General features: G+C 29.0%; 1 protein-coding gene across 1 annotated transcript; it reads right to left on the reverse strand.

The window, feature by feature from the left end:
• Positions 1-9,329: 9,329 nt before the first annotated feature.
• Positions 9,330-20,984, reverse strand: LOC123293726. The gene is made up of 5 exons (XM_044874624.1): positions 20,898-20,984; positions 19,696-19,951; positions 14,743-14,857; positions 14,342-14,543; positions 9,330-9,625 (listed from the first exon to the last, which is right to left on the reverse strand). Exons 2-5 carry the CDS (start codon positions 19,900-19,902, stop codon positions 9,469-9,471), a joined length of 681 nt encoding a protein of 226 aa, XP_044730559.1. The 5' UTR covers positions 19,903-19,951; positions 20,898-20,984; the 3' UTR covers positions 9,330-9,468.
• Between the last annotated feature and the right edge of the window lie 271 nt (positions 20,985-21,255).

A 21,255-nucleotide genomic window follows, 5' to 3' on the forward strand; every position in this document is an offset into this window, starting at 1 on the left:
CTTTACGAACATTACAGGTTATTAATTTCCCTCATTTGTGAATTAAAAAATGCATTTTTTGTGATTTGCACTTGTTTAGGCAATTATTATTTTCCCCAACAAAAATTATTATTATCCCGTCAATAACGCACCCAATGGACTGAAAATGGTTACGCAGGAGTTTTTGGGATCACGAATTCGATGTCAAAAAAATTCCTCGAAGTACTTGGAGACATGAGCATCCTGATTTTGAAAAAAATTCAATTTTATTTTTATTTTATAAAAACTTGTAAAGATATCTTAAAAAATTTGAAAAAATTTATTTATTTTTTTAAATTCACAAACGAGGGAAATTATCTCCCGATAATCTGCATTGTTCAGGAAGTTTATAAATACCGTCTAGAATCTAATGTAAAAAACAGAATCCATCATACTAGAAATTTTCGCAGTTAAATGTAAAATTTCTTCATCTATTTAGAATTTAGGTATCTACATTGATAATCATAAGTTTTAAAATTTACTTATTATTAACAAATTTTTACAAAATGAGGACTACCTCAAATATATAAATGTTTCCAATATCAAATGAATATTGCTGAAATAAAGCGAATTTACAATTTTTTTCTTTTAATTTGTTTTAATTTAGTCGTAATTATTATGACGTAATAATTATTTTAACTGCTTCATTTTTACTTTAGGTGGTTTATCATACTCTTCAAAAGTTAGCTAATTAAAAAAACTGTTTGATCCACTACAGCTTAATCACCAACATAATCATAATTCACTTTACTCGAATTTATCACTTCCATATACACTGATAATCAAAATGATAGCCCCTCTGAATCATTTGCACTGGCACCAATCAAATGGTATACCGGCATAATTTTATTTTTCTGTGTAACTTTTAATTTCAGTTTCTTTTTGCGTTCCTAACACATAAGGAGAGAGTGGGATCTTGACTAAGCCCCTATCGTGGTCGTCTGTTGTTGAAATTTTTTCTTTAATAGCGCTACTCAAAAAATTATCAAAAGTCTCATCGATTCAAGATATAAGAAACAATTTAACGATTCTATCAGAGTTTGCATTCATACAAATATAAATATCAGGACTGGCTGATAATTTTTAGTCAGTTTACACAAAAATCGTCTTAATTTATTCTATAAAAAACCGATATCCAGTCTGAAAAAGGGCTATTGTCTAAAGAATAGGCCAGAATAACTCTTTAATCACACATATTAATTGTTGGGATGCTTCACATAACACTTCCAGCCAAATTCGATAAATATCGATGATAAAAAAACCTGAAACGAAACGAAGTTAAGAAAAGTTCGCCTTCAATTGTTATCGAATTCATCTTCATTTTAAAATTATTCATTCCCTCTTAAAATTCTTCATTTCAACTTAAAATATAGCAAAATCTTTTACGTGTTTTTATAACAAAATTGAATAAAAGATCGATATCGATAAAATTTGCTGTTAAGGCTGCTATGTACAAATTTTAAATACTCATTGATTGGCGTGAAACTGTATAATTTTTTTTAGAACCCTTTTAAATATTTATTTGTCGAAAAAGAAATTAGTAAAGAAAAGCGGTTTTTTATAGATAATAATGGTTAAAGTTATAATTGCATTTCAAACACTGAAATTATACCCTTTACTCTATCGATTTGAAATTTTTATATATTATAGGCATTCATATTCTACCTGCCCTGGGTACTTTTATTTTTCGAAAATAATGTTAATTTTAATTTTTAATTTTTAAACCAGGTACACAGGAACAACAAAAATTTATATAGTCCGAGGGAAGGTAAAAAAATAACCTTCCCATTAAAATGAGAATAGCAAATTTTACCTGGCCTGGGATAAAAATTTTTCTCCACTGTACCTTTGTGTGAGTTCTTGTTTGAACGTATTTCAGCCATCCTTTTGGAGCATAACTGGTAATAAATAATATCCAGACTAGATATCGGTTTATAAATTCAGTTTAATTTAAAATGATTTTTTTTGTTATTAATAAAAATTTGATTAATTACAGATGACTATTCGAGCTTAGGTATCATACAACCAGATATCGTACCTGCAGAACGTCCAAATTCTAGAATTGGGCGTCGACAGAAAATGATGAATTTTAAATCTAAAAGTGCTGATATAACGAAACGTAAACCATTTAGTCTTTATTAAAAAGATTTGTCCGAAAATCTAACAAAAAAACTATAGTATGTAGAGAATTAAAACAAAAAAACAAAAAATAGACCGAAAAAATATATAAAATATAAAAAAGTAAAAAAATTAAACTAAAATTTTAGTCATATTTTTAATAAAAAAAAACAGTTTTTGTTATTTTGTTCTATAAAAATTATGACTAAAATTTAAAAAATTATAAATATTTTACATACTGTTAAACTAGTGATAAATTATTGAAAAATATTAAATAGTTGCTCTTGATAAAATTAAAATACATAATTTTGAAAGCATATTTCACAATTCACTATACGTGCAAATGAAATTATTTTGAAATAATATTTTTAAGAATAATTATCAACAATTTTTAAGAATAATTATCAAGTGCCACACCTTACACCATAAAAGTTATGAAAACTTTCAGCCAATAATGTAGATAATGAAAACTGTAAATAGATTTTTAATACTGGAAAAAATTATTTAAAAAAAAGTCATTTCGTAAATTATAAAGCATAACATCATAAAAAAAACTTTTAATTAGATTAACTTTCGCATTAATTTGGCTTACTTCTAATTGTTTCACTAAGGTTGCATATACTCATGATCATAGGTAGCCAATTTAGAAATGAAATCGTACTTCACTTATTTGGATAAGTTATGAATTGGATAGGCTAAAAATGAAAATATTGCTTTTTAATACTCTAAAAACCTCCAACCTTAACCATTAGGTGTTATTGATAGTTTAAACTGAAATGATACTCAGTGTTGCCAATGTCCGGGTAATTACCCGTTTTTCGGATAATTTGGGTACTATCCAGTTATTCAAAATTAAAGTGGAATCTCAACAACTCGAACCTCGTTAAGCCGTAATCCTCAGTAAGTCGAAAAAAAAGTCATTGCCTCCCGCTGAGCCTCAAAATTTTAGCAGTAAACTCGAAATTGTTTACATTTCCCTTCACGTTAGAGTTAACGAGATTCCAATTAATTGGTAAAACGGGTAATTAAATATTTTATAAAATTTAAACTATTTACGTTTTTACTTGTATTTTAATAGATTTTCATATATTATTTATCAAATTTATTGCATTTTAGCACAATTTTTACAGTCAAAAGCAAAAAATTCTATCAATTGCCTTTATAATATAGTGGTATGATTCAGAAATTTTTAACTTTGATTTACTTTAGAAAGCGATTATAATGGTTTGGGGTTAAATTGGGTAATTTCGAAACAATTTTCAGGTAATCTAGCTTTTAGACATTGGCAACACCGATATTGCACTAAGAGAGAGTGAAGATTCTATACACTTTCACGGTAGACTCTCATTACAGTTTGAACTTCCACACCTTGATTATGACGGAATGTTAGTTACATATATCCTCAAAGAATTTATAATGTAAAATATCCCCAAATATCAGCTCGATAAAAATATACTCTAATTTTCAAATATCTTCTTTTTCAATTCTAAGTTTAAAAAAAAGTATATTTTTGCACATATATTTTTTCGGATTTTTTTTAGAGATCTGTAGACCTAAGAGCGACAAAATGAACAAAAAAACATAAAAATTTTATGTGTGCATTCGTCGAATGTTAGGTTACTTGCTATAGAAAAAGTAAAAAGTAAGAGATTCGACTTCCATTCCCAAAAATGAACTCGAATATTTAAAAGCAAAATAGCTGCAAAATAATTGTGCCGTAAAATCGTGGCTATACTACGTTTAAGCATATTTTAACGAAGAAATATATTTTTATAGTAAACGAGTTTAAATAGTATATTCGTTATTTTGTTGAAAAAATCTTTTAACGAAAAAATTATTCAATATCTAATATGAGTAGAATTTTTATTTAAAAAAAAAAAAAAAAAACCAAAATTATAAATTAATACATCGAAAACAATGTACAACACCTATAAAACTATATTTTTCTATAAAAATAAAATGTTAATGAAAATATTGTTAAGTATTCTGAAAAAATTATTTAGAGAAAAAAAGAAGGCAAAGCAGATCATCTAATTAAAACGGAGCTATTGTTGTTCTATTGAGGATTAGTGTAGGCGCTGAGTGGGTTTCGTATACATTTACAGGCCCCATCGAACAAGGAGTGTTTTGCTACGTAATTTGACCCGATGACTCCGAATTTTCAATTTGCTCATCGCTCAGTTGCTCATTATTAAATGATCCGCCTTGTCTGCTTTTCACACAAAATTATGATTACAATGTTAATAGATAAAAACCTTCATTAAAGCACTAAAATTTTGTATGCACTTAATCAAAAAATAATTTCACACAAAACAAGTTACTTTATATTAAGTTAGAAATTATTATTGTTATATTATTAAAGGTAAAAGGTGTTATATTGTAAAAAAGGTATTGTAAAGTAGCGTTTTTATTTACAACCACGAAATATTCAGGGAAAATAAACTTTTGCAAGAAACTAATAGAGTTTTGAAAAAGTGACAATGAGGCAGAATTATTTAAACGATACCAAAAGACCACCAGGAACGGTTATAATGTGAAATAATTATACTCTCTTCAAAAACAGTTATTCTAGAATATGCGCATTAAAAAATTCATAAACCTCAACTTTCTGCTGCGTGGTATATACCTTTTGTGCGGTCTTTATGGCAGTTATTTGGCAAGCGGCAGAAATTTTTTCAGTTTTTACTTATTTAATACTGTTTTATTGCAATTTTCGGGAATTCTCCCACGCTCAATTTTAAATTACCGCCATACTGCCGTCATATTTTTCCGTAAAACTACATGCTGTAATAAGAAAATCGCACTGGAGTTTATCCGGTTAGGATCGATTTTTTCCCCGGTTTACTTCAAAATAAAGTTTTTGCCATAAAGTTTTATCTGCCATTGTTTTTCCCGGTTTATAAGAAATTGATGCTTTGACTAACTGTTAAACCACTGTCCAGGCAGTGGTTTAATTTGTACAGATATGCGTACCTGCCTGTACATTTATTTTATCATCTTGAAAGTTATTTATCCCAAAACAAAAAATTATACCTCTGTCTCTGGATTTGTCAAGGAGAAGAAATGAGTTGTCAAATTTGTAAGATGACAAACCCTCAAATTTGCTAAAATATTCAACAGCTAAATTAATTATTACATTAAGTTGTTAAAAATACGGACAACTTTAGGGCAAAGGCGAACAATTCACAATTGTCAAGCTTACAGAATGGGCAAGAAACTGTTTTTGTTTTAACGAGTCACTGAATGAACAAGAGGCTTTTGTCCACTAAGAATACATGGGTCTGATAAAAGAATCAAATGATTAATGATGATATGTTGATAATAAATAACAAAATTAATTTTTATAAAATATAAGGATTATTATTACTATTTAAAAATAAATAAATTCTATAAAATTATACATCCGGTCACGTGACAGCAAAAATCAATCAGATTTACTTTGAAGGTACTACGTCACCCCATATGAATGGCTATGTTAGCTACAAATACAAACTTGTAAGCAAATACTTGTAAACCTGCATATACAAAAATGATTGTATGCGCCCCGCCCCGGGTTGAATTGGTTTTTTTAAATGCAAAATACACAAGGTCAATCGTTTTTTTTTTTAAATAATACTTTTTTGGTGTAAATCAGATACTTACACAACGTATAAACCAATTTTTCAAATTTAGGACAAAAGCCTATTTATATTGTAATAATATTGTTTATACACATGTTGATTACATATTTTATTATATATTTCAGTTAATACCTAATACCGTTAATAGACTATCGAGAAAATATGACTTCGTCCTTTTACCCTGATTAATTTAAATAATTTTAACTCTGTCAAGAGTTAGGTAATATACAAAATAAAACTGACTCTTTTTATATAAATTTAAAAAGAGAACGGATTTTAAAATTGATCTCTAATTGAAAAATAATTCAGTGCTATGTATAACTGAAGTTTATACATAGATTTCTCGGATTATCTAAATTTTAAACGGGCAATGTTAGATTAAGTTGGCATTAAACTAAAAAGTTAGCTAGAAAATTGCAATTATCTATATAAAATAAAATTCTTAGTTGCACTGCTTTCAAATATTATTCATCAATTCGTTAGTGTCCATGTTGTAGGCATATTTTGTAATTGAAGTATATCGATAAAAACACTATAAGGTGCCTTAGAAGTAACTACGCGATGGTACTATAAAAAACATAATTACCCATTTTCTTCACGTTGTAATCCTTAAAATTAACTTACTTCCTAAAAAAGAAATTGAAATTTAAATAGTTTTCATTTAATTTCAACTAGTCATGTTGGTAACGGAAGAAAATGACCAGTAGGTATTTTTAACACTAAGAAATAATTCTGGTTGATTTTGTACGGTATATTTGAATTACACATGTTTACTAATCACCATCTATCGATAAAAAATTCAATTTGTAGAGACAAAACTGGCTTTTGCCTTTCAAAATATATGAAAAAATGTGTAAAAAAAAAAACTAATTATACGACGAAAAATGGAATTATTAATAAATTCAAGGAGTCGAGCAACAGAAAAGTATTTATGGAACAAATAAAAATTAACGTCATCATTTTAGAAACAATTCTTATTTGTTCCAAAAGAATTTAAAAGGAAGGGCAGAATTTTAAGTGAAATAAAAGTCTCAATTTTATTATATGGATTTATTTTCACGAAAATATTTTGAAGTAAAATGAAATTAAAAACATGATACATGATTTTTGAAATCAAACTTAATTTATTCATAATTTCATTTTTTTTAAATTTATTAAACTGTGTAACTAATTACATAGAAAAAAAATAAATAAAAAATTAAAGATAAATCGTTTTTCTTATTCCAAATTTTGGTTTTTCAGTTACTTTTCAGTTAGTTAATAATAAAATTATAAAAAATTAAATTTTTCTATATTTTGTATAAAAAATTCAACAAATATGTTACATTGATATACATAATAGCTATAAATAATATGTTTTAACATTTATTATGGGTATTTCAACAGCGATGAAGTTATAACACCAAAATTATCGTTAATATAACACGACCAGACACAAAAATGAACAGTAATGCGATGTTATAGAGCCAAAACTACAATAGGTATAGGGTAGTCGAGGGCCCTTATTTGATCATTCAGAATGTGACATTGTCGTCCAATTATCTGAATGTGTACATACACAGAACTTCTGATATTCCTAACTGTCTCTGTTACTACTCTGAAAGCTGAGCGAACTTTCTCAAGCGAATTGAAAATTGATCAAAAACTTTTTGCGTGACTCAATGATACAAGATAGACTCAGCGATACTGTCCATCGCAAATCAAAGAGCGCGCAAGATTAATTTTAATAAAATAATAAATGAATATGATACAGTAAAATTTAGGAATAAGAGGTTGTAAAACATATCTTGAGTGAATTAACATGACTATTTCTACAACATGGTAGCCACTTTTTTTCCAAAATGAAATTCCTTGACTTTAAAGTTTAATAATTCAAAAATTACCTGACATAATTGGTATTTTTAAATTGCTTTGAAAGAAATTGGAACGAAAATTTTACAAATAAAGAGCATGAAAAATTTTAAAACTAATTGTGACTTAACATATTCCCATGCGCCATTTTTTGATAATAATTCGAGATAGAAAAATAAAATTATAAAAATACTTTTAGAAGTTTGCTTCGAAAATGATAAAATTTTTTTCTCCCGAAATTTCCTGACATTTCCATGACTTTTCTAGTAACATTTGAAATCCCTGACATTATCACGTTTTCCAGATTTTCAGTAATGTATGGCCACGACGTTCAAGTAAGTATAAGATGGCAATAAAAAATTTTGATCGAAAAAGTACTTTTTTTTTTTACTTTGCATTTCCACAATAATATTTAACGAGTGATTTTTTATGGGTCCCCCTAATTTGATTTTGCTCACGGAACTTTTTCTGCTCTACTTTCAGCCCTACTGTTTGGTATTTCTTGTTTCACCGTAGCTTAAGATGAATTAACTTTTATAAAAAAGGAAAAATAAACCTGCAAATTGCATGTATTAGATCACAATTATTAATTAATTGTTCGCTTCTAATTCATTTATTTTCGCTTGATAAAAATAAATGAGTAATAATAAAATAAAAGAGGATAGTTTAGTAATCGGGATAGTTTTAAGTTAAATTTGTCCCCAATTTCAATTTATCCTTCATTTCCAACATTATTATAAGATAATTTCATTTAGTCTTCCGGGTGTAGGTATTTGAACTGTAAAAATCAGATTCAAGCTGGAATTTCAGTCATATACATTTTTTTTTTATTAACAATAACTGATACAAGAGACTCTCTTTTTTTAACCATTTTGTCTATTAATTAGCTTTAAATGATCACTGAAACACATTTCAAAATATTCAGCAAGTTTTACATATACATTCGTTAACTATTATCGTTTATTAAAATTAATAGTTTAAAAATTTTGAAAACTTGTCGACTTTCGTTTACATATAGCATTTATCTCTTTTTAAACATAATATTTTAAAACTTAACGAAGTTTAATTTATATACATTGTACAAGCTTTTTAAAAATATAAAGTTTAAAAACGAAATTAAAGAATATCTTTGTTTACGAAAAATTATCATGCCTTTTGTATGTACAATATCTACTTGTACAATCAATCCAGTCTTTTTGTACAATACTTTCATACAAAGTATTAAATATTTGTACAGTGGCGGGTTAAACGGGCGGAAAAAGACCAATTGCTCTCCAGACACTCCCTAACAGGATAACTCCCTGAAACTACAACTATTTTTAGCCATAATTAGCTGTCAAATGGAATCACGATATTATTATGTCTACACAATTCTTGTTTGTTTTCAGCTTTTGTTTAGTCAAAAAAATTTCGAACCTTTTTTAGATATCCTTTGTAATGGCAATTTTTTTGAGAATACAGGCCTTTAAAGCTGCGGAGCTAACTGAATCTTTTCAAATCAGCCTAACATTATACTTTACATAGAATAGTTTGGCTGGGCCTAAGCTTACACGTTTTCTCTTCAAACCGCCACTGTACGTACATTTGCACATACGACACATATTTTTATCACACACTGATAAAAATTATTTAAGAAAACTTTTAAAATCAAAGCAAAAAGCACAACATCAGTTATTAATTATTTACTATATAATTTTTCCAAATATTCACAATCTTCCTGCTATGATTTATTAGAGTTTTTCGAACGGCACGTATTCAACATTTTATGCTTGCTAACTGTTGATGATGATGCACATGGTAATGTAACCATACTGATACCACTAACACCTGTTACAGATATTTCACCCAAATGTTGTTCGGGTCAATCTGGATCGTATGTTAATTCGATTTTAAGTATGCATAATAAAGATGTTAAGACTACTGTTGATAAAATGATAAATATTATTGATAATGCTTCTAATGTTGAAGACGCTGTATCAATGAAATAGATAGTTGATAATGTAGATGTGGATAATGCTCTGAAACATACAAGATATAGAAAATTAGTTAAGGTGGTACGAGCGCCAAGGCAATTTTAGACTAAGGGTCGAAATTATTTGTACTCTATTTTCAAATTTGATGATGCATTTTGTAATAACTTCATGAATGTAGTCGAAAAATACGAATACAATTTTTCGATATCTGCCTTGGTTTTTGAAATATCGATAGGTAAATAATTAAACAAAGTTTTCGATATTTTGAAAATTACTCCAGATATCGAAAAATTTTATTCTTACTTTTCTTCTTATACTGTCAATTTATAATATAATTCGCCATCAAAATTGAAAAAATATATATATTTTTTAATTTGTGCCCCCAATACCGTGCTTTCATAATTAGGGCACAACGACTTTTTTTTGTTTTCAATAATTTATTAAGGTGTTTTTTTTTAATTTCTTCCGAATAGTTTTGGAGGAATCTATGAAAACATATCATCCATCTACCGTTTTCCCATAAGAAAATGTTATATGCTTACTTTTAAAGTCATTTATTTATTTAAATAATCTAGCAACCACCCGACTAGAAATTGTCCCAGTACTTATATTGGGGCCCGCTTGGGATTTGTTGGGGCATGGCCCAATAGGTGTATCCCAATTGGGATCCGATTGGGAACCTTTTGGGATAGCCCAATGTAAAAATAGGCGATTTTATAATAGTTTTTCCCAACTGGGGCCTATTTGGTAACTTATTGGGAAAGCCCAAATTAAATTAAAATAGGTCTATCCCAATTGGGATCTAATTGGGAACCTTTTGGGATAGCCCAATGTAAAAATAGGCGATTTTAAATAGTTTTTCCCAACTGGGGCCTATTTGGTAACTTATTGGGAAAGCCCAAATTAAATTAAATGACAAACACAACGGTTTTGTTTGAGTGGGACCTGGTTGGGAACACGTTGGGATAGCCCGGTGTAAAAATTAAATAATCTTTACTCTATTTTTACCTGATTTTGAAAAATTTGATTGCTTTGAATAAAGCAAATATATATGTTCTTAATCTTAGTACAGTTAATTGATTTAAAAAAATTTCCTACTTTATTAAAAACAATCATAATTTTTCAATTAATTTTTTTTGTTTAAGTTATTTTTTTATAGTAAGTAAATAGTTATAAATTTAGAAAAAAATAATTTCCCTAAAAAAGTTTTAATTCAAAACGCTTTACTTCACTTTTAACTCTGTACTTTGAGTATTTATAAACTTTTCGTTTTTTACATAATCTATTTTTTTCTCTTAATATTAAGTTATTCCTATTTCCCTTCTATTTGCATCAAAAGTATCAGTTGTTCATTTTTGAATTTCCCGCGTTTTATTTATTTAAAACATTTCACCAGATGGCGCTACGAGAAGTTTTTTATTTGTCATAATAAAAACACATTATGTACGGTCGAGTATGAATCGAAAATAAGTGATTTTTAATAGTTTTTTTTTTGGTATTTTAATTTATAAAAATTCAGCATCATACTATATCATAAAATTTTTTAAGTGCATTTACGTTTAATTGAATTTTATTATTTTGACACATGTGTAACAAACATTTTGACACATGTGTAACAAACATTTGGAGATTGAGGTTATGTACAATCTGAACTTGAACGTCTACGGATCAGAAGATTTCGTGAAAGAACTCCGCACTAGTTTTTATTCAAGTATACAAGGTAAAAATTTCGATCTCAAGTTATATTGTGATTATTAAAAAAAATAGTTCTTTCATTAATAATTTTTTTTTTTTTAATTATTATAGATGTCTTTATTAAAAAACTAGCTTCCAGTCCCGAAAACCCACTAGACGATAAAGAAATTTTGAAGGCAATGACAACAGTGATACAAGATGCTCGAGATTGGGATGGCCATCGTCTTCTTCGTTTAAAAAAATGATCATTCTATTGACTGGATCTATTGTATTTTTATAAATTTATAAATAAAAAAATTTGCTTGGTAATTTTCAGTTTATTTTTAATTTGAAGCTATAGGCTACATCATGATTGTATTGATTAACAAGGGGCAAATGATTTACAATAAGGTAAATTAAGCGGGAACAGACCGAGATTATTCGATTGGGAACCCATAGGGCTTGCACATTCGGGAACCTATAGGGACTGCCCAATCGGGAACCAATAGGGATTGCCCCACCGGGCCCCAAATAAGTTTCTGCGTTACAGCCCAATTTGGGGTCCCAATTGGGAAACCAAGCTGGGTCCCAAGTGGGAGCACGTGAAAATTTCTAGTCGGGCACCTCTAAAATTTTCAGAATTAATTTAGATCTGGTAGCTCGGTTGGTTAAGGCGTAACCAATTCCGTCCGGGGTACATTTTTCAACTACCAAATGTACCTGATATACGGGGTGTCTTTTTTAACTTGACATATACTGGAAACTTGAAAAATAAATTTTATCAATGAAAATGCTACAAGCAAAAAAGTGTTGGGTCTATGAGGGTATATCTTACGCAGGCATTAAACTTGGTCCTGGTTTTCAGGCTGAATGAAAAGCTTAATCTAATCCATTACTGTAACATTTTTTGTTCGAAACATTTTTCCACAAACCGTTCAGCTTAGGCAAGAACTGGAAACTTCGGACTGGAATTTTTTTATCAAAAAATTTGTATTCTCAAGTCTTCTACGGAATCTAAGCACTCTTCGAAAATAAATTTCCAATAAAAGATGTTTAATTTTTCTATAAAAACCAATTTTGTTCAAATTGAATGAAGAAACGCGCAAAAAATATGATATGTAGTTCTTAAAGGGTCTTATAGGGTATTTTTGTTACCAATTACTGTCTAAACTATTTACAAAAAAATGTTTCAAACAAAAAATATTTTCGTTTTTCTAAAGGACAATTTTTATACCATGCATATATGTAATATGTAAGGTATACTAAGTTTAGTCCCAAGTTCGTAACGCTTAAAAATATTAATGCTAGGAAAAAAATGTTGGTATAGATTTTCATAGAATCACCTAATTAATCCATTACCAGTTGTCTGTCCGTCTGTCCGTCTGTACGTCTGTCTGTCAACACGATAACTCAAAAACAAAAAGAGATATCAAGGTGAAATTTTTACAGCGTACTTAGGACGTAAAAATTAAGGTCAAGTTCGTAAATGAGCAACATAGGTCAATTGAGTTTTGGATCCGTAGGACCCATCTTGTAAAGCGTTAAAGATAGAACAAAAGTTTAAATATAAAAAATGTTGCTCATCAAAAAATATACAACTTTTGTTCGAAACATTTTTTCGTAAACATCACTGTTTACCCATAAGGGGGCAAATTAGGCGTAAATTGTATAGTATGTATTATATGGGAATATTAGTTATACTAGTTATGTATGTGTGACATGTATGTATGTGTAATGTGATAGAGTAATCAACACTGTTTATGCATGGTATTCCAACAATTAACTCAGACAATTGTTTGTCTTCAACTGTTTAATTTAAAGTGTTTGTCTATGTTTGCCACTTATGAATTAGAGGCAGGTCTTAATTGAATCGGAAAACTATGATTCAATTAGAAGATACACGTATAAGATGTGTGTTTGGAAATTAATATCTTTCGTTTGAAGCATTTTTCTCGACTTATTTTTAGAGTTTCACGCATATGTCCAGTTAAAAAAAGCCACTCTGTATAAAGTCGTATTTTTATTGAACGAACGGTGCGATGCGTACGATAACTGAAATTGGATTGAACACAAAATCCGATAGCACAGTTTTATCATTTACAACATGGCGATTAATGAAACATTGGTATTATAAAAACGAAGTAAAAAGGGGAAACTTATATAGATATTTTGAAATTTTCTAACAAATCTCAAATGAATGTTAGCATAACCACATATATTGGAGAATTTATAAGCCCTTTTATGTATACTTTGAACGCCTATCTTATCGACTAATATTATACTAATTCACGAAGAAATTAAAGCTAGAAAATTTTAAGGGTCAAGCTGTTGATATACTAACATGCAGTGGTGGATTTACACTAGGGGCAGTCGGGGCTAGTGCCCAGGGCGGCAAATTTTCTAGGGCGGCAAAATTTGGAAAGTGAGAAAATATTTTCAATACAATATATAATTAACTAATTCTTTTAAATAAACATTTTATTTTTCAAGAAATATAATTTATGCATTATGTATCAAATCAAAATTTTATATATTATAATATAGGAAACTTAAGTGAAAACAATTAAAATAGTTTAATTAATTTATTTCCATAAAGGTTTGCAAAAATAAAATTTGATATTTTTATTTTCTGGAATTGATAAATTCCAGAAATATAGTTTTTTTGAAGAATTAAAAATATTTTCAAATTATCTATGTCTTTTTGATAACAGAAACTTTAATTGATCAATGAATTTGCCTAAAATTGGAGAATTATACAATAACACTAATTAATTTAAATTTAAAAGAACAGTAATAAATAATATGTAATACATAATAAATTTTCTGCAATTAATTAGTTATTCTAATTTTTTTTTAAATAAGATATCAAAACTATTAAAATAAAATTTCAGTCATGGGGCGGCATTTTCTTCAGTGCCCCAGGGCGGCAGAAATTTAAATCCGGCCCTGCGTAACATGTCTTTTACTCATACCATAAAAAAGACATATGTGGGGCAGATTTCAAAAATAATATATTGGGTCTCTGTGAAGCCAAATTTATTAAAATGAAGGTATCAAATTATATAACATGAAAGCATTACATCTTACTTGCATGCTAAAAATAATGATGCTACATGTAATAAAAAGGCCATTATCCAAAATAAGATGGTTGGTATCGCAATTGTTAAAGGTCCAAGAACTCGTAAACATGATATTACATAGCCTTCCAATCCTTCTAACTCAAATACTTCATCACGAAATGGTCTTGGTTGATAGCCACCAAAACCACGACTGCAATAGATGCTGAACGCTGAAAATAATAAGATTTTTGATAAAAATTCCCATTAATTTTTTTATTTTCTAAGTCGTAATTTTTCTAATTGAATATATTTTGTGACTCTGTGTACAAGATCGATTTAAAATAGCCAAAAAACTTTTGATAACATTTTTTTACCTAGCGGGCATTTTATTCCTACATTTAAATGAAAAATTTTACGTATGAAATTTACATGCAGCTAAAATTGTTGTTATTCCAGTGGGAATTCCAATGCTTAAATTAAATTTTCCACGTTCTTCAATACATGCTACGGCTCCCATTACCACTGCTGTTATTCCGCATACAATCTGTAAAAATATTTTTAGTTTTTAAATCATATGTATATATTTATACAGTGTGTCTCATTTAAGATGAAGACATCCTCACATTTTCGTCATTTATAGGAAACCATTTGAAAATTTGCACAGTAATATAGGGGGGTGGGTTTCATTTTTTAAGATAGTTAACAGAAACATGAATCTTAAACTCAGCCTATTGCAAATTGACAAGGCAAATTCTTAAAATTTTGCCTAGTGCCAGAGATGGTTAGAGATATCGAAAAAAATTATTTGAAAAAGTTGCTTAGAATATTTTTGTATGCCCATATACCTATTTTCATGACAAAATTCACATTTTTAATTTTTTGGTCTTTGCATAAAATTATTACAAGATTCTTTTTTAATTTTGTATCTGTGGAATGTAAAAACTGGACAAATTGGTAATTTAAAAGTGTTATGTATTCAAATATTTCAATAAACTTGTAATAATTTTTTTCGAAATCTCTAATCATCTCTGGCGCTAGGCAAAATTTTAACACTTTCTCCTTTTTGTTAATTTGTAGTATAGGCTGAGTTTCAGGTTCGGGTTTCGGTTAAATATCTTAGAAAATGTGACCCATCCCCCTCTATGACTGTGCAAATATTCAAATCGATATTCCTATAAATAAGGAAAGTATGGGGGGATATTCATCTTAAATGCGACACACTGTATGTATATGTTACAGTAAAAGTTGATTCTCTATTAAGAGTTGACATTTAGTAGGTAAAGTCGACTATTACTGTCTTTCAGTAAAAGTTTATTAAAAACGAAAAGTGTTGAAATTTGATCAACAAGTACTAGTTCAACTTAACTAGAGCTAGGTAAAGTATACTCTTACCATCTTGAGATAGTAAAAGTTGACTTTTTGCAAACAAACGATCAACCTGCTCAAAAACGAAAGATAGGACCTTCATGAATAAGTGTACATGGAAAAGTAAAAAAAAAGCTTTTAAAAATGACTTTACGTTATTCTAATACGTAGACGGTGAGGTTATACGGACACTATCGTGTGTCTAGAGTCTCACGTTAACATAATTTGGAGAAGATGATTAGCGTAAACAGAACATTATCTAAATTTTTTTAGAATTTCGCAGATTTTCTGAGGATTAGTGATTGAACGTAACCTCAAGGTTCAACAATAAGGCTTAAGACCCGCAGACCCGTGCTCACTCGACCCCATTATTCATGACTAACCAACCCGTGGATTAGGGTACGAACGCATAAAAACCACAATAGGCATAGTTACCTTTTCCTAAGAAAAGTGTCTCAAACCACAGTAGTCATAGTGTCATTGTGTGTTATGTATCTATACAAGATACATCCCACTTATAGAAGTTATAATTACATTTATATATATATATATATTTTTTTTTTTTGTACCGCTACAACTAACGATGACTATTTCTTATAAAAATACAAAAAAGTTTATAAAGTATTTCATGATCCAAATCTGGATTTTTTCAAGTTTTTTTCATTTTTAAGTTACAATGTTCCAGCTCATAATCAGGTTTTGAAAAAAAATCGTTCGCACTATCCCAAAGTATATACAAAAACCTGCAATTTAAAAAAAAAGTTAAAGTCTGATGATTTACTTGAATTGTACGAGCTGTTGAAATTTTTCAGAAAAATTCGTTTTTCTCAAAATTACGATAATGTATCTAGCTAAAATTTATTATCAGTTTTATGATCATAGAGATTACAGCGGTTTTCTTGAGATTATGAAGTTACTTTGCTATTTTCAAGGTTCGGTCGATGCAGAAATTCTTAACAAACAATTTCTTTTTTGTCAATCCGAACAACAGAAGCTGAGACATTCAAGAAAACGTCACCAAAGAGAACAATCTAGAGAAAAATCCGATCGTTCCGAAATCGTAAAACTCCTTTTCTGTATTTTTACTACAAAAGAAACATTTTAAAAAATTAGTCATTCCCAAAAATTTATCGAATTTATTATCAAAATCCTCTAGATTTATTCATTTAATTAATTGTATGAGATAAATTAAATCAGTAGAATATTAGTTTTGAAAATTGTGTTTGATTTCAAATAAATATTCATTCACAAGAGGTAGATATTGATAATAATTATATTTGAAATACACAATATCATCTTGCTCGACCCAACACAGAAGAGCACATAATTTATAAATGTAATAACCTTTTATAAAGTATCATAACAATGTATTCCCAATATTATAGTATAGATGAAATATTATATTGTTATAATAACAAAGGTTTTGGGTATATTATTTATTACACAAGAAGTATAGGTAAGTTAATAATAAAACTGATTTGGAGTCAAAATGGACTACATATTTTTCGAGAAAGATATTAGTACAGTAAAAGATATTACTAAAATCAGCTATTAAAGGAAAAGAAAAGAAACTTGGGTATCAAATATATATGAGTTAGTGGTACAAATATTTCTATTTGTTAAAAAAAATAAAGTTTTAATTCAATGAAACGATAAATGTTAAAGTTTACTTAAAAAATTAGTAAATAGGCAACTTGTATGACGTAAACGTTAAGTGTATATCAAATAATCGAAAACTATTATACATATATTACGAATACGTAATTTATGTTGCCTATTTATAAAGTACTAGCTGTGAACTACCCGCTTTGCTGGGCAACATCCCCACTTGCACCCCTCCCTCCACATTTCCTTGCGTGGGATAACAGTTTTGTAATTTACACGTCATGCTCTTTTATTTGATACCCCACTTAGGTATATTTGTAAATATTCGATAATTCCTTCCCACTTTCTCGCTACACCTTTCTACCCTCCGAAGGTTAAAAGTAGATAAAAACAATAGATCTTTGAAGCTGGTTGTATATCGTGTCAATATTTTATCTTAATCGATGCACAACTTTTTTAGTTTTTAAAAATTAAAAAAAACCGCATCAAAATCCGTTGCGTAGTTTCAAAGATTAAAGCGTACATAGGGACATAGGAACATAGGGACAGAAAAAGCGACTTTGTTTTATAATATGTATAGTGAAGTCAACTTAAACATTGATCGTTCCATTGAATTAACAATTTATTATTTATTAACTAATAGAAACAATTGCACCACTAACTAATGCCTTACTAATGATATTTAACATCCAGTTTTAGCAAAATGGGGTTTTAGCAAAATGCGAGCGTTTTCTTTCATTTTCCTTTATTTGTAACATCTTTAACTGTACTATTTTATATAGTTAATAAGAAATGACATTATGACATAAGTTTATTAAGTTATCAAGCAAAACTTGTCATAGGTTAAGCCTTTTTAATCAGTTCAGAAGAAAATTGAAATAGAAAATATGTTACGATACTTTGAAAACTAGCATATTGATGACGTATACACCATCGAATGTGCGAGAAACCACTGTGCATAAATTTGTGACGTCATATATTATGAAAAGATCGACCGAGACGTTTTTAAGTCGTAAGTTATGGAAACCCGAATTTTATCAGTTGCAACGGAAATTAAAAAAAAAATGAAAAGAAAATTATTTTGCAGAAAGTATCTTGGTCATTACCAATTATGAAGTACAATTAGTAGATTGAATTTCGTAGTCGAGTCGTGGTTTTGATTATGCTTCTAAAAGTATAGATAGAGTAGTTGCTTTTAGCAAATCCGAAACAAAGATTACAAGATTAACACTTGGATACAATAATCCAAGTGGCAACATTTAACTCTCACCAAGATATGAATCCAAATTTAAAAAGTCAATGTATCAGGAGCTTCTTAGTTTCGAAACTGATTAGAATCAGGCTTTAGGAAACTGCATTGTTATTAACTATATTTAAGGAAAATCAGAGCAACTCTTGCAGAGTCGTCTTTAACCGATTGGTAACTCTAGGCTCGTTTCTCCCTGGAGCTCCTGTGGATATAATGTAAAATCCGGAGGTTTTTTTTTTTCTCGGGCGAGACTACGTCCAATCCGCTGGGACCTCTACAAACTGACTGATGGAGCCTACTACAAACTGACAAATTGAGCCGATTCCTAATATTTTGCCTAGCGCCAGATATGGTTAGAGATATCGAAAAAGACTATAAGAAATAGTTGCTTAGAATATTTTTTTATACTCATATACCGATTTTCATGACTAAATTCCCAAATTGTTAATTTAATAGTGTTATGCATTCAAATATATCAATAAACTTGTAATAATTAGACTCGGGACCAAAATAATGAAAAAGGCGAATTTGGTTATGAAAATCGGTATATGAGTATAAAAAAATATTCTAAGCAACTATTTCTTATAGTCTTTTTCGATATCTCTAACCATATCTGGCGCTAGGCAAAATATTAAGAATCGGCCCAATTTGTCAGTTTGTAGTTGGCTGAGTTTAAAGTTCTGATTTCGGTTAAGTATCTTTATAAATGGGTGCCCCTGCCACGATTGTGCAAAATTTCAAATCGATATTCGTATAAAATAATATCGATATTCTTTATAAATGGGTGCCCCTGCCACGATTGTGCAAAATTTCAAATCGATATTCGTATAAATAAGAGGATCTTCATCTTAAATGCGGCACACTGTATAATCTGCGGAGATTTTTATTTAACCCACCGCAGGTTTCATCCTTGGTAATTTATCCGCAGTTCTCAATGGAAAAGAATGATCCGAGTCTGGAATGTCAACTTTTATCAGCTATTTCTATCAAAGCTGTGAAGAGTAATAGATTATCAAGTTTTCAGTTTTTGCAAATCACATTGGATTATTTTCTACTCATCAACAATAAGTCGTATTTTTCTATTACTCCCCAATTGCCTCAGACTTAGTTAAAGTAAATATCTTACAATCTAGGTATTTATAAATAAAAAAAACAATAATCACCTGAAGAACACGTAATCGTAGCACTAGTGGAAATGGATACCCTGGTTTACCATAATCTTTATTTATATCAAGTATTATTTTAGAATCATGACAATCTTGACTGGTTGTGCCAGTGGTACTGCTATCTTTGTCTATACCACTACTGCTATTTGTACTTGCCATATCGTCTTTACCTTCTTTATTGTATTCAGTATTATTGTAGTTCATATTTTTTAAATGATGGTGACACAATGGTGCAGTAGTTTAACCACAGAATCTACGAATAGTTCAGTCGAAAGTTAGAAAAATAGGCTTTTGTTCGAAATAACTATCATAAAGCTAAAATCAAAGGAAATTAGTGGGTACTATAGCCTGCAGGTTAAGTATACATTATCATTCCAACAGATCGAATTCTGAAAGAATTTGAGAATGCAAAATATGTTTTTCTAATTGGCCAAAATATAATCTTTTCAAAACATTAAAAAAAAAATTTCAGAGAAAATGTTTTTCCATGCATATTAAACCCCAAAGTAAGAAAAAATTATTTTTCTTCCTAATTCTAAATAGCACCAATTTTTGAAACAAGATTTTCTTATGTTTCTTTATAATAAAAGGGGTTTTAAGTGTACTAGTTTCCTATTAGGTTGGGGTTTTGGTTTTCCGAGGGTCTCAGCCCCCCCCCACGACCTCGTTCTTAATATTTTGCAAATTCGATTACCTTCAGAATAAAATCAAACAGGAAACATTCAAAACATTTCTTTTACACATGCAGAGTAAGTGTGACTTAAGGGAACTTTGCACAATCTATGAGCACTTAGCTTCATATACGGAATATCCTGCACAAAGAGTGTACTAAAAGATCGTTTCCCTTCGATTTTGGAATACCCTAAAATGCATAATTTTTTTAAATTACAAATTTAGAGTACAGCTTGTACGAAAATGACAATGTTTAATATTTGTAACAACGTAAGATGGTCCTTTCCAAGGCTTAAAGATAACGTTAAAAGGTTAATGCTTACAGCTGAAATTTGTAAATATTCATTGATTAACCTTTAACAAAACTTGTAAGACCTTAATTGTTTTACTATTAAATATACATTACTTTTAATAAAATTTCTGTATCCATGCATTGAAAAGAGGTATTAGGATCCATTTCTCTCAATTTAAGATAAACCCCCATTTCGAGAAAAAAAAATCAAGAGAAAAAAAATCTGATAACTTACGACTCAACTATTATGAGATTTCAATTATATATGCGACGACTCAACATAAAACTACATGGATAAGGATATGTGGTTATGACGACTCATGGGAAATCTGAAAAGAAAAAAAAAATATCATAAAAAATAGATAGTACACAGATTTATTTATGTATCCATAAAAAAGAGAACTTTTATTGAGTAAAGTATAGTAGGAGAAAAAGCATAACGTAATAATGGGTCTGGTTACCAAACATTTAAAAAATGTTTTGGTTGCTACGTAATAGGTTGATAAAAATTATGGGGACGTATTTTTTTAACAATTGCTCTTCATATACTTTTACCCTTTTTTATATACGATTCCGTATCAAAATTTTTTAGA

This window comes from Chrysoperla carnea, chromosome 2 (genome assembly GCF_905475395.1).
Source record: "Chrysoperla carnea chromosome 2, inChrCarn1.1, whole genome shotgun sequence".
Lineage (NCBI taxonomy): Eukaryota > Metazoa > Arthropoda > Insecta > Neuroptera > Chrysopidae > Chrysoperla > Chrysoperla carnea.

Coding starts and splice junctions, on each gene's coding strand:
- LOC123293726 (XM_044874624.1), bottom strand. CDS start 19,902: ATGAACTACAATAATACTGAATACAATAAAGAAGGTAAAGACGATATG. Junction 14,544..14,742: donor AACAACAATTTTAGCTGCAT/GTAAATTTCATA, acceptor TATTATTTTCAG/CGTTCAGCATCTATTGCAGT. Junction 9,626..14,341: donor TCATTATTTTTAGCATGCAA/GTAAGATGTAAT, acceptor TGTATGTTTCAG/AGCATTATCCACATCTACAT.